Consider the following 27,058-nt stretch of genomic DNA (forward strand, 5'->3'; position numbering starts at 1 on the left):
GAGCCTGGATTTTGCGCCTAAATCCAGGCGCCCCCCTCCTTCTTAGCGGCTTTCAAGGCGCCTGGATTCAGAGGGTTTTGCGCCTAAATCCAGGCGCCCCCCTCCTTCTTTGCGGCTTGCAGGGAGTGTGAATCCAGGCGCATTAGCGCCTAGATCTAGGCTGCAAGCCATTGAATTTAACGTGTACATGGGGGACACAGCGGTGTGCCGGGGTGAGTACTTTACAAGCCCCGGCACGTCAGCATTGTGCCCGGGGTGTGTCCACTTGCCCCCGTTGTTGTCAGCGGTGCCCAGGCGCTGCCTATTTCACTGTGGAACTACAAGTACCACAGTGACCTGCCAGCGCCTGGGCAGCGCGCTGCTGCTGCTGCCCGGCCGCCACGCTGTTTACGTAGCTGTCAGTACAGCTACAGCGGCGCGAGCACACTCTGTCTGAGCTAGAGCGGCACGCGCACGGTTAATCAGAGCCTCTGGCAGTCTGCCAAGTTTCTGAGCCAGAGTGTGCGCGCGGCAGCGCCGTGAAACTACAGAAGTACCAAATAATCTTCCTACGGGGTATCTCCACCTGCTATCAGCCATGCAGCAATTAGCATCCCTACAGCCATTAACTGTTTGGCTGCAGGCCGGTAGAGAATGTTTCCCAGATTGCCAGGCAGCAATCTCTATTAACCTCACAAGAAGCTCTGTAGGTACCAGTAAACCCCTGCTGGAAGGCCCCTAGAAATTTGGGGCCCTAGGGCAGCTGCCGAGTAAACCCATGTAAGGTTGTGTGGTTCTGCGCTAACCTATTACAGCAGCTCTTATAACGGGATTAGTAATGATAAAAAGAATAAAGAGCGCTATTTTTGTTAATTAAGATGAGTAGTGATACGGGGTGCTGGGTAAATATAATGAGTGGTACCTGTAAAAGAAATATGTTAAAAGCAATGTTTACACCGTTTTGGGGAATAGGTGTTTTGTGATTTAAGAACAAATAGCTCCGTGCGGCACTGTCTCTATCTCGCCCTATGTACCTTTGTGCTGTATCTTCCGTGATGGTCTGCGGTGTTTTGGCTCAGAGAGGAGATGGCTTGCTGGAGAGACTGGCTGAACCACGCGTCCGTGGCAGCCGCTGCACTGTTCCTCCGTCTCTGCCGTCACCCGGACGTCGACGGAAGTTCTCACGGCGGGTTGTTCGGAGTTACTGCAGGTAGTGGGGGCAACGTGCCACTGGAGATAGAAGTTGGTAGATGCTGTCCAATGCGTTTCATGCGACTTGGCGCACTTTTTCAAGGATATTTTCTTTCTGAGCACACTGTTCTTTTATAGATAAAACTTTATTTAAAAAAAACTTGAAGTTGATTCCCGGAAGTTAGTAAAAAGAGTGGGAAACGCATGTTTCCATCTTCTTGCTGGTTTTGTTCAAGTTTCAATGAATAAAATTAAAAAAATAGGAAGTTGGATTTTTTATTTAAAAAAAAGGGGGGTTTTATTAATCATTAGGTGATCATTTTGTAATTAAGGTACCACTCATCTGTATAGTTATAAAAAAGCATTTAGTTCTATGTCTATGTTGAGGCCTCTTGGATCCATTGTTTTCATCTCATAGATCCATTTGGTCTCTATAGAAAGTAAAGGAAAACTGGCGAGAAGGAGACCTTGTAACACAGCTTAGAAGAACAGAGACCAAATGGATCTATGAGATGACAACAATGGATCCAAGAGGCCTCAACATAGACATAGAACTAAATGCTTTTTTATAACTATACAGATGAGTGGTACCTTAATTACAAAATGATCACCTAATGATTAAAAAACCCCCCTTTTTTAAAAATAAAAAATCCAACTTCCTATGTCCAAGTCGCATGAAACGCGTTGGAAGCATCTACAAACTTCTATCTCCAGCGGCACGTTGCCCCCACTACCCGCAGTAACTCAGAACAACCCGCCGTGAGAACTTCCGGCGACTTCCGGGTGACTGCAGAGACGGAGGAACAGTGCAGCGGCTGCCACGGACGCGTGGTTCAGCCAGTCTCTCCAGCAAGCCATCTCCTCTCTAAGCCAAAACACCGCAAACCATCACGGAAGATACAGCACAGAGGTACATAGGGCGAGATAGGGACAGTGCCACATGGAGTAAACCCATGTGTTAAAAAAATGGCCCTAGTACAACAGCCCCTTGCATGGTTCACTGTCCTCACAATGCTTCAGCCATTGGGGCAGATGTATTGATCTGCCTATAACGTTTGGCGAATAATGAGTCCCGCTTCTCCAGCATAACGTGGAGAAGCAGGCAAACGTTATAGGCAGATGTATTAAGCAGATAAGGAGAGCCGTTATCCCCAGCGTGAACGGCTCTCCTTATCGGTTCCCTCACCGCCCCGCACATGCGCACTCGCAGTCCCCCGACCTAGCCGGCTTTCTGGGCATGCGCGAGATCTCGCTAAAACCGAGAGATCTCCAGCGCAGCCCAAGCCAGTCGCAGGGCTAGCATTGTCCCCACAGTGGGGGATAGGTCAACGCTTGCCCTGAGCTGGGGAAGCGGCCGGGGTGAATTAACGCCTTGAAGGCTGTTAATACATCGCCCCGGCCGTTAATCCCTGGGGGTTTTTGCAGGGGACAGCCCCGCCGAGCATAACTCGGCGGGCTGTCACTAGCGCACGTTAGGTGCGCTAGTGATACATTAGGGAAATCGTAATCCCCCCCAGTTAACCAGCGTTAAGTGCATTTTTGCACTTAACGCTGGTTCATACATCTGCCCCATTGTGCCTTGCTGTCCTCAGCACCATATTCTATTCTTCTATTCTCCTTCTATGTCCACTATGTCTGGAACCCGTCTCCCACCCATGGCTTCTCAGATCCGCTACATGAATACAAAGACACAGTATAACTTTCACAAACATTGGGTGGACCATTGGACATCTGAGTAATCATTTCCACCACAAGTAAATAATAAATACATCTCCCTCCTGTGCCAAAAGTTTTATACCCCTTCCACATCGCGCCTAATGTTCATGCCGGTTTCTGCCTGGTTCGACCCAGTAATTGGTGCGATGTGAAAGGGGTTACCGGGTCCCACAAACCGGTAGCAACATGGCAATACAAACCGGTAAAAAAAATAAGGGTTCTCACCACTTCATTGCCATGTTGCTTTGTGGTGTGACAAGGTTAATCTGGTCCCGTCCACACCAATGGAGGAGGCAGTGCTTGGAGCAGCGCCAGCTCTAAGTGCTGCCTCCTCCCCCACCCCTAATAAAGCTCCGCCGCTCTGCCGGTTGGCTGAGGAGGTCTGAACAGACCAAAATGCAGGGTCGCACCGGGACTGCACCGTTCAATCCAAGTCCCGGTGCAACCCTGCAATTTGAGGTCTGAAAGGGGTATTATATACACTAAGGCTGTGTACACACGGGGGAGATATATTGCTCAGCCATATATTGCTGAGCAATATATGGCTGAGCAATATATTGCTCAGTTTCTCCTGTTCATCAGCGACCAGAGATGGTCGCTGATGAAAATGAAACTGCCCGGGGGAGCCCGGCAGTGGTAATCAGCTGGTCGCAGGAGCATGTTCCTGCGACCAGCGATCACCACAGGGGCAAAAACGGGAGCGCGCACCCGGCGATATATCGCCGGTGCACACTCCCATTGCGGGCAATATGGTCGCTCAGCGACCATATTTCCCGCGATTTTGGACAAAATCGCCCCCGTGTGTACGCACCTTAACTGTGTACTGATGCTGTGTTCCGGTTATATAACTGTTCTTTGGTTGATTGGTGAGAAAAATAACTGAAGATTTCTTCAAAGTTATTAGTAATCAATATGCAATTCCAGCATGTATTAAATAAGTGTCATTAACTCACAGTTCTTCTCAACCAGCATTTACCATGAAACAAATCAAATGCAAACCTATTTCATATAATGATAAAGATAACTTAAAAAAATATTTTATGTAGATACTGTAAATTCTTTACAGGGTAATCATTATACTGCATGGTTTTGTAATTTTTATTCTGTACAATACCTAGTATTTTATAGTGAAGATGATCTTTCATTAGAAGTAATACAGTATATAAATAATTTTGTTAGATTAGGGGTCATTTAGTCGACATGACCACTAATAATAATATTTTTCTTAATTATTATTTATTTCTTAAAAATGTCCGACCTTTGGCTGCCAAGAACAATAGTCTGAGGTTTTAAGGCCCTTCACGATCCTTCTGAAAATATGTTATATGTCAATGTATCACATCTGCTGGCAGCGATATATCATTAGATATTTCTCTATCTCTTCAGATCACTTCACTATGAACTACAGTGGCTAGTATTCTCTTACATTACAAAATGTTTATTTTTCATTATCAATATGATACAATTTATTTTCAGAAAATCCTAGTTTGCTGAGTGTGTCTCTGACTCTCTTTCAGTGGTGTTTGGGCAGTTCACCTTCTTTCAGACAGCGCTCAATGATGTGGTTGAAGTACACGATGGGCCCAACGAACAAGCTCGTCTGCTCAGCTCTCTTTCTGGATCTCATACGGGTATGAAGCACAACATTCTGAGGGAAACCTTTATATATAAAGTGATAGAAAAGTATGTGTTACTATTTCTCACATGTGACAACAAATAACAACATGCATTTTTATTGCAAAGGTAGAATGTTATCTATCTAGGTTACTATCTATGGGGTTATTCAGAGTTGATCGCTATTGTACAAATTTGCAATCCTATAGATTATCAAATGACTGTGCATGTGTATGGATCGTAGCAGCATGCCCAAGGCCAAATCGCGGCATAAATATCGAAAATTTCGAATCGCAATTTGATGGACAGGAAGTCAGCGTTTGGGGGACACCTGCAGTTTTCAGGGAGTGTCGGAAAAATGCAGATGTTCCCACGCGTTTTAAGGGAGAGTGTGTGGTATCAGTACTGGCCTTGATCAACCTGTCTCTGTCTCAGAGTTGCGGAAGGGTCAGAGTTTCTCACAACCGCACAGACTGGGAAAATCATTTGATGGTGAGTGAATTGCGTATGAATGTGCGATAGGATCCCGGATTGCACAATTTTCGCAATTTACTTGCAGATTACACATTGCAGGTTTTCTTTGTCTGGGCAGTGCTAACCACTCACAGTCATTTGAAGATTTGTAGATCAGCGATCAGGTCTGAATCAGGCCCTATATACACTATCTTTTCTATATAGAGGGCAATAAATATATTAGTTTGTTATTGCAGGAAATGATCACACATGGGGCCAGATGCACTAAGCTTCAAAAGTGATAAAATGGAGAGTGATAGAAAACCAACCAATCAGCTTCTACCTGCCATGTCACAGACTGTGTTTGAAAAATGACAGACAGCAGCTGATTAGTTGGTTGTTTATCACTCTCCATTTTATCACTTTTGAAGCTTAGTGCATCTGGTCCTAGATCTGAAACCGCACTTCTGTAAAGAATTAGACTAATATATTATATTTATTACAATCTGCTGGAGTGCTCTACTGTTTCCTTGGATCATATTACTCATATTATTCTGGCTCCTGAATCCATTATACAACATAATTATGTAACACCATACATACATGAATCTGGGCAATGACATACAGTACATAAGTTATAATAAAATAGAATATAATGACCTAAATAACTGTGTGTAATGTAGCTATTTCTCTTTTTCTGTGACTTTGTTCATCTGCATTATAGTTTTATTCCACATCAGCAGCCAAGCACACATAAAGTATGTGTGTGGTTATCTATTTAGCTCCCACTGGGGCAGATGTATTAAGCCTGGAAAAGAGATAAACTGGAGATAAAGTGGAGATAACATGGAAGAGATAACGCACCAGCCAATCAGCTGTGTTTGAAATATGACAGTTGGGATCTGATTGGCTGGTGCTTTATCTTCTTCCACTTTATCTCCAGTTTATCTCTTCACCAGGCTTAATACATCTGCCCCAATATCCTCCCAGGCTGCAGTAACTTGTACCCATGCCCAGAGCGTTAACCAGTCTGCGCTGCCCACAATCTATCTCATGCAGTGTGATCAGATCAGCATTCCTACTTTACAAATACCAGCAGCAGAGTTATCTACAAGAGGCAGGTCTCCCCGGTCTGTAACACGTGCATTCTGCCGTTACAGGTGAATCTCTACCTCTTGCAACTTCCAATCAGATTTTAATTAAGTTCAGTACCAAGGGACAGGCGACAGCCAAAGGATTTCATTTTGTGTACCAAGGTAGGTGGATAAATGGCATGTCATGTCCTGTGGCCATCCAAGCAATGCATGAAACCTACAGGGACTGTCGCACGGTTATTAAAAATTGTCACATTGGTAGATTGGGACAGTAAAGAAGGACACACAGTAAGAGAGGGAATTGGCATGTGAACTGCTACAGGGGACAAGCAGCTGGGATTCCGCAACTTCACAGCCATATTTTTTTAAGCAACTGTTATTTAAGATCTGTACCACAGCTACATGGGAGTCAAATTATGCATAATATTACCTTCTACGTGTACAGTAACTGAATGATTGGTGATCATTCTGTTACGGTACACGCAGGGTTAATCTGTTTTCCAGGCACCTTGAACAAATAGCAGTGAAATTACACTTTTGTTTATTTCCCTACCACCCTTCCCCAAAAACAAGTAAAGTGAAGCAGTACACTTTTTGGGATTTGACAGAGAAAATGACACACAAAAAAATAAAAAAAATGTTGTGTTGACCTTTTTTATTTGTCAACCTTTTGTACCTGTCGACATCCTCCAGTATATACCTATTAATCATCGACCCAATGACCCTGAACTGAATGTTGATAACGTAGGGTCAACCTTCTGACTGATGATCTAATTAGGGTTTGCAGCAATAAGCAATGTCTATTGGGAGCTACTGTACACATGAAGCGTCTCGTTCCTGGACAGCAAATGCGTTTTAAGACAAGTGGGGTTCTGTATGCAAATTTCTGTGGCTCCTGCTCTCTGAAACTACAGCACAACAATAGGATGCCACAACCTGAATCCTGCTCTCCCATGTTAGGCACTTGGGGGAGGGTTAGGCTGTGTGGGTAGTGGAGTTTAGGGTTAGGCTGCAGGGTGGGGGGTGGGAGGGTTAGGCTGTGTGGGTAGTGGAGGTTAAGGTTAAGAGTAGGTTTTGGGGTAGGAGTATGGGGAAAATACATCCTGGGATGTATCTGGATTATGGCCTCTGGGATCCAACTGTTGGTTTCCTGACTGTCGGAATTTCATGGGTGGCCTCCTGCATGCTACTGACAGCAGTTGTATTTTCGCGAATCTTCACAAGGTTACAAATGATACTGTATTAAGCCCAATATATGAAAAATGTAGACTGTGGATATACACACTTGAAATAATATTGACCTGATTCACATTTGGAAGTAAAGCAGAAAAAAGCTAGTACCTTTGTGTCTGTATCAGACCATGCTGCCATACAAGGGGAGCAAATGCATTTAGATTTTTTTCCAGTAGGGTAAATACTGACTGCTTTTGCATGTAGCCCACAAATGTCAGCTTTATTTTTACACTATTTAAACACACCTTACCCAAATCTAAATCTCACTGTACTTATTACATCTAACATTACCTGCAGTGCAACATGGTTTTGCCTAGGTCCTTGCTGTTTTGCTTTATTTACAAACATGAATCAGTCCCACAGAGCCCACATGGCCCACAGGCCCACATAATAAAATATGTTTCTCTTCCTCAAACACTCCTTGAGTTCACTAGAAACTCGACTGGCCAAATGCAATAGCCTCCGAGTTCGGGGGCAGTATGGTTTTGCCTTGTAAATGATTGCCCCTTTTTAAAAAAAAAGTCTGCGTTCAGCCAGCCAAACTCAGGGGCCATTACATTTGGCCACATACTGTATTTTACTTTGGTACTTGTTTCCTAGCACGGCCACAATCGCGGGCATCGCGGGTCATTTATAATGGTATGCGATGCGACCGATGCGATGCCCGCGATTTGCAGTTGAAATGCATTGAAAATGTGAAAATCGCGTCGGTCGCATCGCATGCTGCCAAAAAAAGCATGCGATGGTACCGACGCGATGCCCGCGATTTTCCATAGGGAACAATGTAAAATGCCTCAATTTACCCAAATAAACATAGGGAACAATGTTAAATGGGCCAGAGACCCCCCAAAAAAACCCTGAACAGTGAAATGGCCCCCCAAAATTGTTAACGCCACCCCGCGATCAACGTGAACCCAAAGCGTGGCGAGCGCAGCGAGCCCGCGAGGGGCGGCGGTACGCGTCCTCCGACCTTTTCATACCCCCACTATCCACGTCGGCGTGGAGTTGAGAATAGAAAGTGTGGCGAGCCCGAAGCGTGGCGAGCGTGGTGAGCGCAGCGGATACCTGTGTAGCCCGCGAGGGGACGCGGATACCTGTGAAGGTATCCGCGTCTCCTCGCGGGGCTCGCTGCGCTCGCCACGCTTCGGGCTCGGTGGCTCGCTGCGCTCGCCACACTTTCTATTCTCAGCTCCACGCTGACGTGGATAGTGGGGGTATGAAAAGGTCGGAGGACGCGTACCGCCGCCCCCCGTGGGCTCGCTGCACTCGCCACGCTTCGGGTTCACGTTGATCGTGGGGTGGCGTTAACAATTTTTGGGGGGGCCATTTCACTGTTCAGGGGGGTTTTTTGGGGTCTCTGGCCCATTTAGCATTGTTCCCTATGTTTATTTGGGTAAATTGAGGCATTTTACATTGTTCCCTATGGAAAATCGCAGGCATCGCGTCGGTCGCATCGCATACGATTTTTTTGCCCGCATGCGATGCGACCGACGCGATTTTTTTACCTGCGATGCCCGAGATCCAAATCGTTGTGGCCGTGCTAGGAAACAAGTACCTTTATTTTTATTTTTTTTCAAAACTGTGTAAACCTAGGAGTATTACAGCACCCCAATTTATCTGAAGAACCCATGAAAAGGATATAGGAATATTGAAATAGGAAAGGAGTGAGAGGTTACACAAATGACATATTGCACAAAGCCTAACTATAATCTGTGCGGATCAACCCTCACACTCAAGCACATACAGAGTAGGATGAAGAAGTCAGATAAAACAAGCAGTGATTTCAGCTAAAATCCAAACCAATAAGATTTGGCATTTGTGTACTGTATAGAATTCTGTCGCCTAATTAACACAGTCTGCACAGATGCCTATAGTCCAATTTGACTATAGTAACACAATAACCACCTTATAATTACCATTATTATGTGTTTATGTCTAGCATGTTAGGATGGCTATTTTAACCGTTCTATTGTATTCTACATATATATACTGTATGTATACCCTATATTGATTTAATTGTATGATCTCTTTTTTATTTTATTCATGCCTCACATCCTCTTGTTTGCTATCTGTACTGTACACGCCACAATTTCTCAGCTGTTCCTCGTACAAGTGCCACTCAGTGCAGTTCAATACCAGAACCCAAATATGGCCGTCGTGTCGGGAATGATTTCTCAGTTGGAGCTGTTGTGCGCTTTCAGTGCATTCCTGGCTATGTTCTGCAGGGATACAAGGATATAGAGTGCCAGGCAGTGATTGGAGCTCTAGCACAGTGGAACACTTCTGTGCCCTCATGTCTTGGTAAGTACCTAGTAGATGATGCTGTGATGCTTGAGCATGCTGCCTGTTGGATTGATAAACTGTGTTTCATTTAAAAATACAGTCATTGTAAAGATAAACATTATTACCTGTTAATAATATTGTGTCAAATTTATACAGACTGATTGGTCACCAGTTAGTTACTGTGTGCCTTTACAAAAGTATCCGTATGGTAGGTCAATCCTAATGAAATCAATATGGTCAAAAGGTCAACAGTGCTTACGGTCAATATGTACAAAAGGTTAACATGTTTAAATGGTTGACCTTTTTTTCCTTTACCATCCATGCGGACTACATGTTGGAATAGTAGCCTGTTTTGAGTACAGTGGTAGTGGAGCTTGCCCCAAAGCATGGAGAGAGCACATACCCATGCCAGGGCAGTACATCAATGCTTTAACAAACAAATTGACACAAAAGAACTTTAATATGTTGTATTGACCATTCACATATTGACCTTTCTCATGTGACAACTGTTTGTAATTGTTGACCTTTTGACCCAACTACCTTTTGACCCTGTTGACCTATGCCAAGTCATGTAGGGTCGACCTGTTGACTTACGTCCTAATTAGGGTTGATACAATGATTCATATCCTTTACAAAATCCACACACCTCAAGTAAGCCATGTATTCTTAACCTTGTCACTCAGTGCCTTGTGGTGGTAATCTAACGGAACGCAAAGGAACAATCCTGTCTCCAGGCTTCCCTGAGCCGTACCTTAACAGCTTGAACTGTGTGTGGAAGATCACAGTTCCCGAGGGCTATGGAATCCAGGTAGGAAATCTAAGTAGATTCATCCCACACTCGTGTTCATTGCTATGTACGTTATCATTCTAATCAAGGCGATAAAGGTTTTAACTTTAACTAACAAACTTTGTAACGAGTAACACATTTCTGAAATAATCCTGCACACATCTGATAGTGCCATATTGAAAAAATATTTTGTGAAGCTGCTTCTCAACATTCAAGCTATTGACCTCCATAATGTACAAAACAAATCTAACTTACGTACAAAATTCCACAACAATGCACCACAAATTAAATCTGGTCCAAACAATAAGACGGAAGGAATCTGCAGACTTTTTAATCAATTAGCTACAAAATGTTTAGCCTCCATTAATGTAAAAGTCCTTGCAGAAGGTTCCTCGGGATAGAACCGTAATGGATTGCCTTTCATGCTAAGGTGGAACACAAAAGGTAATAAAATTGAGGCAGCATTACAAGCAGCCTCTGTAAGGGAAGCCAATTAATAACTAGCATATTACTACTCAGAGTTTCCATAATTCATTTCCACTACAATATTTATGCTTAATACATTTCCACAATGTATTATCTTTACAATAGTCGTACATGATTTTATAAGAATTGATGGATCTTTTCCGTTATTCACACTTTGGCTATGAATGGAGGGATAGTTTGTCCTCAGATAAAGCTCTTTGCAATGCAGTAATCATTTGTATTCTTCTCGAGTGGAGCATTAGCAAGACTTCTAGCTTCAGTTTGTTTCATTTTCTTCCAACACTCCCCTCTCTGAGACACGCTTGGTGCACCCGGTATGTGTAATATTAAATTATTTAGCTCATATTCAGCACAGCTCCTAGATCTAGCTTGCCTACAAAAGGTTAGGAGAGATTTTATACCCTATCACTGGATGCTTTCTGAGGCATTCACAGCTCTTTAGGAAACAGAATCAGTCCGCATTATATGGTGTGTAATTGTAAAATGCTGCTATTGTTGCCAAGTTTTGTCCTCTTGTGTAACACATATATTTATTGTAAATGTATCATTAAACTCGCAGCCTTCAAATTAAAGAACCGTTCCATCTCTCAGTATGGTGGCCTGGACAGTCATTAAACAGAAAGCACTCGCCCAGGACGCGCTGCTGTGCACTCTTTATGGCTTGTTTCCTAATTGAAGTTCCGTTTAATAGCTTTTTCAGCTTGCTCCCTAGGCGTCTCTCGGAACGTCACAGATTCATAATGTCACTAAGGGCCTTATTCTGATCGGTGCGGATATTCCCGAATTCTTTCGGATGGCGTTTTTTAGCCGTCTGCGCATGCGTGGCGATCGCTAGGCGCATGTGCCACGCATGGTCTCCGTACTTGTTCTCACTAATCCCGTACAGAACTGTGCACCGCATACATTCGGGCAATAGGGGTGTGTTATGGGCGTCATGCGGAAAGACACAGGGGCGTAGTTTCAAAGTGGGCTAAACTGGGCGGAAACATGGGCGGACACGGGGGAGTACACATATATTGGTAGGCGTGCATTCGGACAGCACGCCGAATGCACGCGAACAAAAAGGGAAGAAATGTGCGGTGTCCAAAAGGTTACTTTTGCTATGCGGACACCACTCGGTCATGCGCTAGGCAATCGGAACGCCTAATCAGGACGGACGCACCTCAACCAATGTCACCTGAACCCAATACAATCACATACTTTACCCATGACTTGTTAATTACACGCTTCTCACTGCTACAATTGGAAGCATTGCAGCTTAAAGGGAACATTACATGCTGCACTTGTCACACACTTTAACACTGCAAATAATGCACACAACTTAATAATATTAATACTAATACACATGCCACTTCTGCATGTCTAAATTAATATAGACATTTGTGGGGCCAAAATAACATTTATTAAACAAACTTTGGCAATAATTGAAAATACATAACAAAACAAATGGTACCATACCAGGACAAAAATTACATAATAAAGAATGTAGTAGGAATGTGGGTCAGTATAGATGAGCATTTAATTGATTGCAATTGCTAACAATCCCTTTTGCAGGAGGTTGCCTAATAGCCTAAGTGGGTCATGTGATCGCTGTGTGTACTCAGTACAAAATTGTGTTGGATTGTGCGTAAATACTCCGCATCGGGGCGTACGGACAGCTTTCCGTACGTTCTCACGCGGTAAGACCGTGCTTGTGCGGGAAGACCGTGCAAGAATCTGTACGTTTCCCCCGCACACGCATGGTTTATATGTCGTCCGTACACACGCCCTGTTCTTACAGAGTGAGTCCGTCCGAATGCGGAGGACACGTGGGCGTTTCTACGGACGATGGCCGCACGCTGCCGCACAGCGGTGCGTGCGGCCCGCACCGAAAGAATTCGGGAATATCCGCACCGATCAGAATAAGGGCCTAAGTTCAATGTTTGCGGTGTAGTATGTTCCTTCTTGTTAGGGTTAAATATCCCCTTAGTGCATTCAGTGTGAAATGCTTTAATGCAGGTAGAGAGGGGTGTCTGATCATTATCCATAATAATAATAATCTGTGCAAGATATTACACCTATTCTGTGAGTTTTCACTTACCCAAACAAAACTTGTTTGGTCATTTCCTTTTAGTGTAGTTAGTCATAGCAGGCCCTGTTTTCCTGCAAATGTGAGTCATTATTAATGAGTATAGTCCTCTCCAATTGTCTGTACAGTACTACTAGCTTTTCTAGAATGGAATATCAGGCAGACTTACAGTACAAATGTCAGGAAGCCTTCTGCTCAAGAAGAGTAGACCAGCTTTCTCTGCTGTCTCAATTGTGTTGTATGATGTAAAATAGACAAAACGTATTTGTCTGCGTGTGTGCGTGCGCGCGTCTGTGCGTGCGTGCGTGTTTTTCTATACATCATAACAGTTTTATTTTGTATAAAGTACATCTATTTTTCCCATTTCACCAATTATGTAGATCCAAGTAATCAGCTTTGGCACAGAGCAGAACTGGGACTCTTTGGAAGTCTTTGATGGAGGAGACAATACAGCCACCATGTTGGGAAGTTTTTCAGGTACTTTACTCAGAATTAACTACTTCACATAACAACAGACACAATGAAAATGAAACTTGATACATCTGCCCCTAAGTATGGAGTGCTGGAATTCAGTCATGTGGAAAGTGACATAAATGGTTCCTAGTGAATTGATCGGTTGCATTAATTTTAAAATGTAACCGATTGTTTAAACCAGTGGTTCTCAAGTACCCCCAACAGTGCATGTTTTCCCGGTCTTTACACAGAATCATAAGTGAAATAATTAGCTCAACCTGCTGTGATTACAGTTCAGGTTTTAAATATAAATATAAATAATAAGTGTCCGCTCCCACCCATGCACATGTGCAGATGCAAAACATAAGGAGTAGTATTGCAGTCCGACAATCAGGATACCAACGTTCAGTATCCCGACATCCGAATCCCGACTGTCGGTGCTCCGACAGCGGGTCGTGCGCAAAGAAGCCCCTTGCTGGCTCACTGCGCTTACCATGCTGCGGGCTTGGGGGCTCACTTCGCTCGCCACAGGTTCTATTCTCTCTCTATGGGCTTTGTGGACCCCCACAAGGGAAAATAGCCCCTGTCAGTCGGGATACCGACTATTGGGCATTTAAACAGTCAAGATTTTGATGTTGGAGTACTGACCATCGGAATCCCAACTGTCGTGCGATCATCTGGCACCCATGTGAACACGCGGGGGGAGCGGTGAAACCAGAATAAGGCCCTTTATCTGTTCTTCCTTTATTGCCCCTACTGCCAATTAACCATAGCAAGCTTAACTGGTTTGCAGACTACATATTACAGAAATGTCAGAGTCCTGGAAAAAGCGGATGCATGTAACAATCCCTGGCTAGAGCTACAGGCAATTTAGTAAAACATTTTGCCGATGTTGTAGCTCAATCCTAAGATCTGTTAACAGGAGCCTGACTGATGATTTTAGACATGTGGAATACATATTATATGCAGTGATAGGCATTAATGGGGCACCATATCTGCTTCTTCTGAGATGAAGATCACTGAAGGGTGAATTCTTCATAATGTAATGTTTTCGCAGTCAGCACACAAAATTTACAAAATGTTACATCAGATGTTTTTTTCATGCCATAGTAACAAAATAAAATGAAGCTACATTATTTATGACCCTGATCCTGTACTAACTGCTATACATACATTTAGATAGACTTAATGCAGGGACACATTGTGAATGGCTAAGAATTAAGTGAAGTATCTTTTCAGAGCTTTGATTTTATAGCAAAGTATATTTTTAAATATGTGAGATAATTACTAAAACCATTGTCACTGTTAGAATTCTAAAAGCTACTTCATCTTGTTGGAAGACAAGTGTATAAAAATAAGCGTTTTCGGCATGGAAACTTGTTTTGTGCCTGCACAAGAATGATGACGTTCTCCTTGCAGGAACCACAGTGCCAGCGTTGCTTAACAGCACTTCAAACCACTTGTACCTGCATTTCTTCTCCGATATTAGTGTGTCTGCAGCCGGCTTTCACCTAGAATATAAGAGTAAGTTGGGAGAGTCATTTATGACAACAAATAATGTGACAACGATACATAATTGTGACATTTTTACACCACTACACCATTCTACACTATTTGACTCTTTCCAGTTGACATATTTTTGGTTCTTCTGAAAAGGGACCCTGCACACCTATAGGCTACTTCTCTAAAACACCAAATACAGATGTTTATGTGTCACGCAGTGAAAAGTAGGGGAAGTTGCCCATGGAACCAATCAGCATCTACCTTTTATTTTCCTCATACTTATATCTCTTGCGTCACTTATATCTCTTGCATCCCCAATCTAACTGAAGGGGCAGACATCCCCATACACAATGGTCTTCTTAAACACTACCAGGGGCGGATTGGTAACCATAAGTGTAATAAGTGTGGTGGGCTGTCTGTCATTCGGCCACATATCAGCAAACAGAACAGGCTTCTGTGGTACTGTACTGCAGCTCACCAAGAATTTTCCCTGTGGGCTCCACCCTTGAACACTGCTGCTTTTTGTAGTGCCTGCAGACAAATTGTTTACAGACATTTAAGCTTAGTTCCTTTTCTGATTTACACCTCAGTGCACTGTAATAAATAACACGCTGCTGCTTTCTATATTAACACTAGATGTCACTGTGCTAAACCCGTTTGCCCTTGAAACACAGTAAGGATCACACAACAAAAACTTCAATTCACTGTTTGGCTTCCTAAACATCTACAGTACACTTAAAAATATCAGTAGAAAAATATTCAGCATCCCCAGTATAGTCTTACGATATACTACAAAATATGTATTTCTTACACCTTGCGTGGTTTTTGCTTTTTACCTCACCGGTGTGCTTTATTTCTATGTAGCTGTAGGTCTTCTCAGTTGCCCTGAACCATCTGTTCCCAGTAATGGAGTGAAGATTGGAGAAAAATACCTTGTAAATGATGTGATCTCATTCCATTGTGAACCAGGATATACCCTGCAGGTACTAAGGACATGGAGAACTTATGTTTGAGAGTTTGTGAAGCAGTGCATTAGTAAATTGTTAGGTAGTGTGAAATGCATTGCAAAGTATCTGCACTATGACATTCTCAAGGACTGGTTACACAAGGATCAGGTTATACTATGCCCAGCATAGGAGAATGTAGGGATCAGGCCAACCCTAGGCACAACATTATTGGTTGCCTCCCATTATGTCACTGCCCCAACCTCACCCCCTCCACCACCACAATTTATAAACCATTGCCCCCTCCTCCCTCAGTAGTTCATTAGTTTAGCATAAGATTACTGCGTCCAATGACTGCTAGCGCTTTTGTGGCTGGAAACTGTTGACTATTTCACCAATATAAATATTCAAGAAATATTATTTTAAGATATTTTAGGAAATTGCTTAAATAAAGTATGTTTGAAAGAAACTTTACCCTATGATGTTGTAGATATAATGTCTTTTTTTCTTGTGATTTATTAACTACAGGGTCACTCTCATATCTCCTGTATGCCGGGTACAGTGAGACGCTGGAATTATCCTCCTCCTCTGTGTATCGGTATGTGTACATACATATATACAATGAATGTAGTGGTAGTGTTTAGTACTTATTGGACTCCCTGCTCCATCTGTGCATGACATAGCTTAGAGCTTCTGCCTCCACAAATCAGAAGCATACCATGGTTTGTAGGAATAAAAAAAATCTAGAACGGTGATGGTATATTGCTTGTCCAGATTTTTACTTTCCTCTTAAGCACAACTTGATTGTACAAAATAAGTCAATTAAAACTAGAGGATAGGATGAGACCTGTAGCGGTATTCAATGTTTCTTGCTTGCTGCTTATGACGGTGATGATGGCTTGTTTTGGCGAGAACGTCAGTCCTCTCTGATCTCTGCTAGATCTTATTTAGTACAAAAATCTATTGTGGGTTTTTTTTTTTGGGGGGGGGGGGATGTTCTCTATTGCCAATCAAGGTTAAATACACACACTCTCAACTCTTTTATGTCATTTAAGAATCTAATTTTGTGCACTTCTGTGTGGTGGTACCTTAATCCCCCACCCTCCTTCCCCTTGGACTCTCTTTCCCATGGAAAGGCAGTGGAGGGGCATGGCGGTCTTAGTGCAACATCTCCAGTCTATCACTGATATGGCTGAGCAGCAGCACTACAGGAGCGAGAAAGCATGTAAGGCAAACTCCGCTTAATTTAAAGTATTTAATGCACCCTCTTTCTCCATTGTCAGCTATGTCGCCATTATCTGTTTCATTTATTTTTTTTATAAATTACTCGTTGTTGCAGAAATGAGGGAAAGGACAACACATACACAGAACAAGATAAGACAAATATATCTGTTTAATTTTAATCCATAGGATGCATTAATTTTCTAATGTACCTCATCAGTCAGTGTCATCAGTCAAAACTATGGTACGCTAGGTGACGATCTTAGGCATCGGCTCTGCCCCTGTGGTGCACTTGGTTTATAGTACTTCTGCTTTTCCAACAAATGATGCAACTACTCTGTTTTCTATTCACTTGCATTATAAAACTACCCCTAGACTTTACCAGTCTCGTTCTACTTCACTTATAAGGAGATAACTCAAACTGCCTGCTACCCACAGTTCACCAATACTTAATATACTGTACTCCTGTCTTTCTCTTACAAGTCTAAAATCCACTGCTTCTGCCCCCTCCTTAGCTCAATGTGGAGGAGTTACAGAAGACATGGAAGGTGTCATACTAAGCCCTGGATTCCCAGGAAACTACCCAAGTAATTTGGACTGCACCTGGAAGATCTCTTTACCAGTGGGATTTGGTGAGTGACATTCAGTCACATTTCATATACAGTCGGCTTCAGTCTGGCAACACCTGTCTAATCATCTGTGACAGCAGAGGTTATCAGACTTTATCTGATAGAGATAAATGGTACTTATCATGGCAAGATGATGCTGAGGTTGATGTCAGGTGCACAGCTGCGGGATGTTTTGTATTAACCAATTTGCACCGAGTTTTCTGTTACCCACAAACAAATAATAATGGCCAGTTTGATTTGGTTGTAAATGTTCCTAAAATTAAAATCCATGTGACCAGAACACTTGCACAATCCAGTTTTTTTATAAGGATTTTATCTTGCTGATCAACCCCTGGGAGTTGTGTCCATCAGGAACCATTGCAATCCCTGTGATTCCCACTAAGTCACCAGTATTGTCCAATTTTAATGGTTCTACCAAATGTGGCATTGTCGTATACACAGATTGGTGTCCTCAGTTCTATAGCATTTCAATTTATATGTAAATGCTTTAATGTTGACCATATGTAGTTGTTCCTTTTCATTCTTGAAAGAAGAGCGAGAATAAGCAGAGCAGTGAGCAGATTAAATATTAATGTGGTCAATGTGTGGAATTAATTGTCTGCATGCCATTAAGCACAAAATAGTTTTACCAGCTAATTAAAGCCTGGTTATAATGAGATGTGACTTTCTTTAACTCTTCTCCTTCACTAGACTTAACAACTGTGAAATGTAACATTCAATTTTATTTCATTGATCTAGATGTAGGAGGAAAAAGTTAGTTGGAAAATGTACTCTGCGGTTGTTTTACTTACATTGAGTGGTATAGCACATGCTTCCTGCTAGGCGCAGATTTTACTTTCAGGTGTATAATCTGCTTTGGAAGTGAATAGTTCTAGTGCTAAATTTACTAAACCCCATTTTTCAAAGCTGTCCATGTTTGGAGGTATCGATCAATGGATTTAAAAGGACAATCGGAACTTGTGTATTATCACGGCGCCCGTCGCATCGCATACCACTAATTAAGGTATGCGATGACATGCGATGGACCCGATTTGAGGCTTTTCGCGGGATGAGTGTACAATTTTAATATCACGTCGCATCGCATGCCATTATAATGGCATGCGATGCGACGCGATTTCAATGTTAAATGCCCACCCAGACCCGATTTTTAATTGTATCCCCACCCTGATGGGTAATGCCACCCCATTGTTAACGACACCCCACTATTAATGCCAACCCGAAGCGTGGTGAGCGCAGCGAGCCCGTGAGGGGCGGCGGTACGCGTCCTCCGACCTTTTCATACCCCCACTATCCACGTCGGCGTGGAGTTGATTTTATATAGTGTGGCGAGCGCAGCGAGCCACCGCGAGGGGACACGCATTACTTTGCGCATTACTACAGACGAGACTGCTGCATTCAGTGGTAGAATCCTCCCTAGACCTGCTGTGGGAAGAGATTGCTGTTGGCTGACACATAAGGGGTTCTTGGGGGAAGGGGCACAGACTTGGGTGCCCATGCCCTTCCCCGCCAATGGCTATGCTTGTTAATCAGGCAGAGGTGATCACATTTCTGTACTGCAGCTGCAGGACCTGTTCTGAACATGCACGGAAAAGGTCCAGCGTGTGCACAGTTCTCAACAACTGGGAAACTGCAGATGGGATTGCATAAGCGATCCAACCTGAATTTGCCCTTTAAATTGCTGTTCAGACCAAGGCATTTGGGCATACTTACCTACTTTTGAAAACTAGTTTCAGGGAGATTATAGTTAGTAATATAATTGTGCAAAGCGCCCCATTAAGGGGGCGTGTCATGCTTCACCCAAAGGGCGTGTCTAGTTCCATATATGGAGAGATTGTTAAAAGAGGTGAAGGTGGCACCTAGAAGCGTGGGTGTGTACTGCTACATCTGAGAGGAATCTTTTAAAATGACTTACAGTATATACAAATGTAGATGAGCCCCAAAGCAGTTAGTAGGATATACTATACTTGGTAAAGTGCTTGGAAATGGTGCTGATGATTCAATGTACAGTAAATGTATCTATCTCTCATTCCTCTTTTCTCCAAAATGTAACAGTGTAATGTGGGCTAGGTGAAATGAGGGAGATTGCTAGACTAATGAGGGAGAGAGGGAGATTGCTGTTATTTCAGAGAGACTCCTGCAGGAGGGTAGGCAACTATGATATAGGGCAGGGCTGGGCAACACCGGCCCCCCAGATGTTAATGAACTACACATCCCAGCATGCCTTGCATCAGTTTCAGCATGGCCACATAGCAAAACTAATGCAAAGCATCCTGGGATGTGTAGTTAATTAACATCTGGAGGGCCGGTGTTGCCCAGCCCTGATATAGGGGGTTCATCATACCTCATCTGGGTGTCATCCTCTGAGGGGGGACATCGAAATGCCAGTTTCACCTCAGTGACATTGAGCTGGTTGCTCCACTGTGAAATTACATGCAGCACTTACAGGTAGCTCCTCTAACAGAAGTCTGCAGGAGTAGGTCAGCATCTACAGGAATGTTGGGCATATTGTTTTATGGTTATGTTTATGGTGTACATAATACTGATTTTTTTTTTAACATTTCTACTCGCCATAGGAGCTCACATTCAGTTTCTCAGCTTCTCAAGTGAAGCAAATCATGACTTTGTGGAAATCCGCAATGGCCCTCACGAGACCAGCAGTGTAATTGGCCGATTTAGTGGATCAGAGACGCCTGGTAGCCTTCTCTCTACATCACATGAAACCTCTATTTATTTCCATAGTGACCATTCACAAAATAAACCAGGATTTAAACTGGAATATCAGGGTAAGAAGTAACTACAGATCTAATTTTTTTTATTTTGTCTTGTGAATGTACAGTGATTGAGTCAGCAGACATTTGCAGACTTTTCATATGGGTTGTATCGATATTAGACGTTACTGTGTAGACAAAAGGTCACATTGACCTAGCTAAGCAATGATGAGTAGTTATCAGCCCCATTCAGCCTATGCGTTTGCACTGTTGGACACAGGATAGGTCTGCAGAAGTTTTCTAGAGGAATCCAGTTCCAAACATTGGCCTTTATTCAGATCTGATCGCAGTACAAATTTGTTTGAAAAATGAGCAAAACCATGTGGACTGCAGGTGGGGCAGATTTAACATGTGCAGAGAGAGTTAGATTTGTGTGAGTTATTTTGTTTCTGTGCAGGGTAAACTGGCTGCATTAATTTTACACTGCAATTTAGATTTCAATTTCAACACACCTCACCCAAATTTAACTCTATCCACGTGTTACATCTACCCCACCTGCAGTGCACATGGTTTTGTCCATTTTCCAAACAAATTTGTACTGCAATCAGATCTGAATAATGGTCATTGTCTTATTGCAGGCTGAATTATTTTTCCTAAACTACCCAACTTCTTAGCATAAATTTATCTATGATAAATTGTGGACGGGATGCGGTCATTTGGTCGAATGCATTATGGTCGAATGTCATTACATCGAATCCATTAGGTCGAATTGCTAAAAGGTCGACATGATTCTAGGTCGACATGGGAAAAGGTCGAAATGATTCTAGGTCGAAAGGTCATTAGTTCGACAGGTCATTAGGTCGACAAGGTCATTAGTTCGACATTGTCTAGGTCGACATTCACAAAGTCGACATGGGGTTTTTCACTGTTTTTTGAGCCGACATGTGCTGACAGGCGGTATTTCATGCCCTACCATCCACTAGGGCGTGGTGGGAGAATAAAATAGTGTGCCGAGCGTAGCGAGCGCAGCGAGCGATGCGAGGGGATGCAGTGCACTTTAAATTGTGTCCATGTCGACTGTGTTGACATTCAGGTAAAAAACAGTGAAAAACCCCATGTCGACTTTGTGACTGTCGACCTAGACAATGTCGAACTAATGACCTTGTCGACCTAATGACCTGTCGAACTAATGACCTTTCGACCTAGAATCATTTCGACCTTTTCCCATGTCGACCTAGAACCTTGTCGACCTTTTAGCAATTCGACCTAATGGATTTGATGTAATGACATTCGACCATAATGCATTCGACCAAACGATCCCAACCCATTGTGGACATATACCGACTGAACGTATAAATCAACTATGTTGTCTAGGAGATATATGGTCTATAGTTAAAGAACAGAAATGTTCAGCGTTCCCACATTTAAAGTTATTCACCACCACGTGTGTGGAAGAAATTAAAGTTTCACCGTACATACATTAAAATGTCTTGCTGCTTGTTTTGGATATCTCTTGGACCCTTTTAGGACTTTTGGTGGCCTGTTATCACAGGACTTCTGACCATCTGTGCCTTCTGACTGTGCCTTGGGATTAATTTAAATATATATATAAAAGTTTATGTTTTAAACGTTATACACTATATTCTTTCCAATCTTTTCTGTTTATATGTAAATCTGACATTGGAGGAAGAGTGATCCGTCAACCACATGTGACATCTGCCACATTGTGGTCACACTCACGATTGACAATTACTACTTCAATGTATCTAGGGTGAAACTTTCATTTATTCCACACACTGGTAGTGAATAACTTTAACTGTGGGAACCCTGGGAGGGCTGATCATTTGTCATTAAAGATAGCATAAATCAGATAAATTAATACTGCTTTGGGTAATTGTGTAGTTGAATTATTTTATTTTTCCACCTGCAGCCTATGAGCTTCAAGAATGTCCAGATCCAGAACCGTTTTCCCATGGTGTGGTCCGAGGAGCTGGTTATAATGTGGGGCAATCAATCTCCTTTGAGTGCAATCCTGGCTACCAGTTGGTAGGTCATCCAGTTCTAACATGCCAGCATGGAACCAGTAGAAACTGGGATCACTCGTTTCCCAGGTGTGAAGGTAAGTGCAAATGTAACGTTTTATTAAACATTCATGTCAAAATAAGAATGAACAGTTACAGGAGGAAAGGGACATAACAAGTAGGGCCACAAACATAGATTCTGATTCTGATTGACTTGGTAAGCTGCGAAGCTCGCAGTTTATGGAGTCCTTGTAATGCTGCCCCGGCGATTACACGACTCCCGACCCCCCCACTGCGGCTGTTTTCCCTAGTAACCATGGGAGGGCATGTGTCACACAAAAAAACATCCCCTCGCATGTGCCCGCAGCGGAAGAAATCATTCAATGGCCACCAACAATCGAAAAATTTCTCCAGGGCTCGCAAATAAAAAAGTCAGTGTAGGCTGATTTATATTTGTGGGCTTCTGGCCGAAGACAGGGCGGGCGGCCGACATCATGTGACCTCAGCCGCCCACCCCCAGCACACAGTGGCTTGCCTGAATTCCCATGGAAATGCCTAGTGTTTCATTGGGAAACCCATGAAATGCTGGGTGTTCCCAAGGGCGACACCTGACTGCCGCCACTCTCACACCGCCCCAGGCTAATGGCTCAGTGACTATCAAGGCACCAAGGCCATTTGCCCAGGGACCCTGCACATGCACATAAATCATTCTGCACATACACTCTAGAAAAACATTGGTCCCCGATGCGGACGCATGGAGTCAGAGGTAATCAGAATCAGAGCCATAGATTCAAGTTTGTCCACCCAGCCCTATTCTCTGATGATCCCTATATTATGCTGTGTAATAATCACCAGGAGTAATGTACTAAAAGATTAGTACAATAACATAGAGCTGCTGTTTAAGATGTTCACATTTAGAGCAGGTTTGGTTCATGGGGGTTGACATGCACAAGGTCAACACAAGAAAGGTTGACACATGGAAATGGTCGGAATAAAAATTGTAGACACATGGAAAGGTCAACATGAGGTTTGTTTTTAGGTTTTGGACATAGACCCCTAATTAGTGTACAATGTCTTTTTGCATGGCTCGCTTCACTTTCCATGCTTCAGGCACTACTACTAGTTGTTGTCTACGTAGATTGTAAAGTATGACTACATAAAAAAGAAATTGTGATAAAACTCATGTCTACTGTACCTATTCACCATGTAAACCTACAGCCATCGACCTATTGACTGTCAACCTAATAACTTGACCTAAAGTCCAGATACAGTCTAGATCTGGGGTAGCCAACCCTAGTCCTCGAGAGCTACCAACAGTTCATGTTTTGCAGGTCTCCTCACAGAATCACAAGTGAGCTAATTAGCTCCATCTGTGTATCTTTTAAAATGTGTCAGTGATTAATGAGTGCAGCTGTGCAGCAGCTAGGTTGTCTGGAAAATGTGAACTGTTGGTAGCTCTCGAGGGCTAGGGTTGGCTACCACTGGTCTAGATCAGATACAGAAAGATCTGCATGTACTGTATTTATTTTCTTTTCACCATACCATATCCAATTCCAAGTGGGTTTTTTGTTTGTTCCTTCATGTGCTGTTCAGTTCCATGTGGAGGAAATGTCACAGCATTCAATGGATCCATATACTCTCCTGGCTTTCCCAATCAGTACCCAAATTCCCTAGACTGTTCCTGGATCATCACGGTTCCAGTTGGATTCGGAGTTCACATCAACTTTACAATCCTGGAAACAGAACCACAGAATGATCACATCACTGTCTGGTAAGCAACCTAGTTTTCTAGGAAAGTCATTTGTAATCTTAAAATCCACTGTTAGTGCACAGTTAACTGCCTTGTATTTTGTACAGTAAAAGGATTTAAATTTGCCCTATTCATAATTCATATATAGCACTGTGCTGACCTGAATGTCCTGAAGCTGCTCCGATCAGCTGTACAGACTGCAGGGTGCCGGTATGGAGCATCTAAAGAATGCTCTGACAGTGCTGTGGCAGTGATCCTGCCTGCAGTGTGCCTTTCCTGGCCCACTGCCAGCTAAAAAATTAGGCCATGGGGTGGCAACGGTGCCAACCACCGAGCCCTACACTGTGCTTGCTGTCACCCTCTTAGGTATGGCCCTGACCATACAAATAATGTAGCTAAGTTTCCAAAATGTTTTGCTTAAAATGGTATGTCATTCAACATCATTACTGAAACATCATTATCTGGTATTAATGACTATAATTTTAAGGGGGGACTCAATTTACTGAGGGCTAATTGATCCTCCAGAGCTATTCAGTCAATGACGAAGGCATAGAGAGGGAGGGGGCATACATGAAAGAGAGGGAGGCTGGGGGAGGGAGATAGTGGAAAACAGAAAAAAATAGGAGAGAGGGAGGAGATGAGGGTGGGGGGAGCAGTAGTTTAAAAAAATTGAGACAACCATTACTTAATACATTTCCCCTGAATCTTCCTCCCTCTAGTTTCAGTGCATGTCCTCGTGTTCTGCTGCTCCTCTTCCTGTGACGAATGTCTCCCACCTGTACCTTGTTAAAACCCTTGATATATTTGAAAGTTTCTATCATGTCCCCCCTTTCCCTTCTCTGCTCTAAAGTATACATATTTAGATCTTTTAGTCTTTCCTGGTACGTTTTGTGATGTAGGCCATGCACTACTTTAAAAAATCTAAAGGGTGCAGGGGATGCCTGCTGAGCCCTTGGGCTCCCCAAGATCCGGTCCCCATAGCAGTTGCAACCCCTGCACACTCCATAGTTACTCTACTGGATGCTGAAGAAAACTGAGGGCAGTGGCTGGATATTTCCAGCCAGACCTATTTTTTTTCTTTCTAGCAAACTTACTGTTCCTTCTGTATCTGTCTTCAGCTTCCAGCACAACCCCCTTCTCTGTGTGTCCAGACAGGCCCCTTCTGTGCATCCAAACTGCAGCCATCCTACAGTACTTCTTGTGCAGGCAACCAGCCCCCTATCATGTGCATCCTGCGGCCCTCTCACCCCCGCAGCCCGGATAAACTTACCAGCTTTGTGTGCTACTGCTCTGCTGAGTCTGGGGCATGTGTAGCCATGTTGCTTGACAAGCCAGCAGTTAAAGACAGCAATCCATTGAGGCTTATTTTGTTGGGTATAAAATAGCAGTATTAAGATTTATCTTTAGAATCTATTTGTTTTTAATTTCTGAAGCTGGATATTCAGAATGCAAACAATGCTTAGCAATCTCATAGGGTTTAATTCCATTTTGTATGATGTATCTTGAAAACCTCATACTGTGTAGCAGGTGATGGCTTTTAGATTCTGCTGCGGCCTGTGGGGTTCTGCCCTACGCTCCTTACTGCATAGCTGGAATCCTTCAGTCCATTTCTAGCACAGACAGAATTCCTGCAGAGTCCTTATATCTGGAATATCAAAGCAACCTGTTATCTACAGAAGGACTTGCTGAGAACTAAATGGATTATACAGGCTGCTTAACCCACAATACACCATATTCAGAATTAAACATTTCTTATTTTTATACTCTTGTACCTCTTTCCAATTTTCATTACATTGATTTTACATCTTTAGTGACTGCTGAGGCACTAAAGTAATAAGAATAACTTATTTGAAACAGAACATTCTGTGTTTGCCGATATCAGCAGGGTTTTGTATAACTCCATATGTCATATACTCTCAGTTTTAATGTAGGTAGTGATCTAGACCAGTGGTCTCCAACCTGTAGCTCGCGAGCTACCAGTAGCTCATGGTCATAGTATGGGTACCTTGCCTAGCTACAGTAATGCTGTCAGCTGGGAATAATTGCCTGAAATCAGGAGCTGAATCCGAGAGCCTCCACAAGGTAGGAAGAGAGAACCTGGAAGCCCTCGGCAGCTGCAGAGGGATCCAGTGTCATTGTCCCATAACAGACTGGAGGCTGCAACGGCGACCCAGAAAGATGCACACCACCGGTAGCCACTGGTGGGAGGCAGCAGAACAGCTGACACTCCCACAGAGATAAGTGGGAAGGTAGTTGAGAGTCACTGCGAGATGGAGAGGGGATCCGTTGTAAGTTGGCCAGACAGGTATGGGAACCACATGAGAAATTTGCAGATTTTTATTAAAACATTTTTAGTAACTCTTCAAGCGGTTTAATTTTTTCTCGGGTAGTTCACACCTCGAACAAGGTTGACGACCACTGATCTAGACTGATCAGATCTATTAATTAGTCAAGAACACGTAGTGCATGTAACATGTAGCAGGGTGATCATGACATTTTAATGTACAGATGGAGCCGACTTTAACTTTTCCCGGTGCCCACTAGATCCCTTTCACTGGCGAGCGCCGGCGATAGGGACTGGGAAGCACGCGCGTCCCGGTATCACGGCAGTTGGGCAGCATCTCCCTGCCCGTCTCTGCTTCAGGGAGACGCTGCCCAGTTCGGGGGGGTCAAGCCGGCAAGGGGGACCGGCGGGGGAGGCGGCAGGGACCCCCGGCAGGCTCCGTAACCACGGAGCACGCAAGAGTCTCGTGTGTGTGCGCCCCTGGCGGTAGCTGGCTGCTGGCGGGTGCTGGCGATAGAATTGCCAGCCCCTGCAAGGATTAAGAGGGCTACATCTGTAAACGCAACCTTAAGGGGCCTATATATGAAGAGATGCTGAAGCATTCTGATCAATGCTAGATCGCTCAGAATGCTTCAGCAGGA

The 27,058-nt window shown here is 43.4% G+C and overlaps 1 protein-coding gene across 3 annotated transcripts in view; it reads left to right on the top strand.

The window, feature by feature from the left end:
• Positions 1–27,058, top strand: part of CSMD2 (CUB and Sushi multiple domains 2) — a 909,603-nt gene that overhangs the window by 803,232 nt on the left and 79,313 nt on the right. For all 3 annotated transcript variants that reach the window (XM_083173665.1, XM_083173666.1, XM_083173667.1), the window contains 12 exons: positions 4,404–4,517; positions 6,114–6,209; positions 9,378–9,581; positions 10,247–10,371; positions 13,285–13,381; positions 14,777–14,881; positions 15,725–15,843; positions 16,333–16,402; positions 17,541–17,657; positions 20,228–20,437; positions 22,293–22,481; positions 23,977–24,154. In XM_083173665.1, coding sequence (XP_083029791.1) covers positions 4,404–4,517; positions 6,114–6,209; positions 9,378–9,581; positions 10,247–10,371; positions 13,285–13,381; positions 14,777–14,881; positions 15,725–15,843; positions 16,333–16,402; positions 17,541–17,657; positions 20,228–20,437; positions 22,293–22,481; positions 23,977–24,154 — 1,624 coding nt within the window. The remainder of the gene's footprint in view (positions 1–4,403; positions 4,518–6,113; positions 6,210–9,377; positions 9,582–10,246; positions 10,372–13,284; positions 13,382–14,776; positions 14,882–15,724; positions 15,844–16,332; positions 16,403–17,540; positions 17,658–20,227; positions 20,438–22,292; positions 22,482–23,976; positions 24,155–27,058) is intronic.

This window comes from Crinia signifera, chromosome 2 (assembly GCF_055691185.1).
Source record: "Crinia signifera chromosome 2, ASM5569118v1, whole genome shotgun sequence".
Lineage (NCBI taxonomy): Eukaryota > Metazoa > Chordata > Amphibia > Anura > Myobatrachidae > Crinia > Crinia signifera.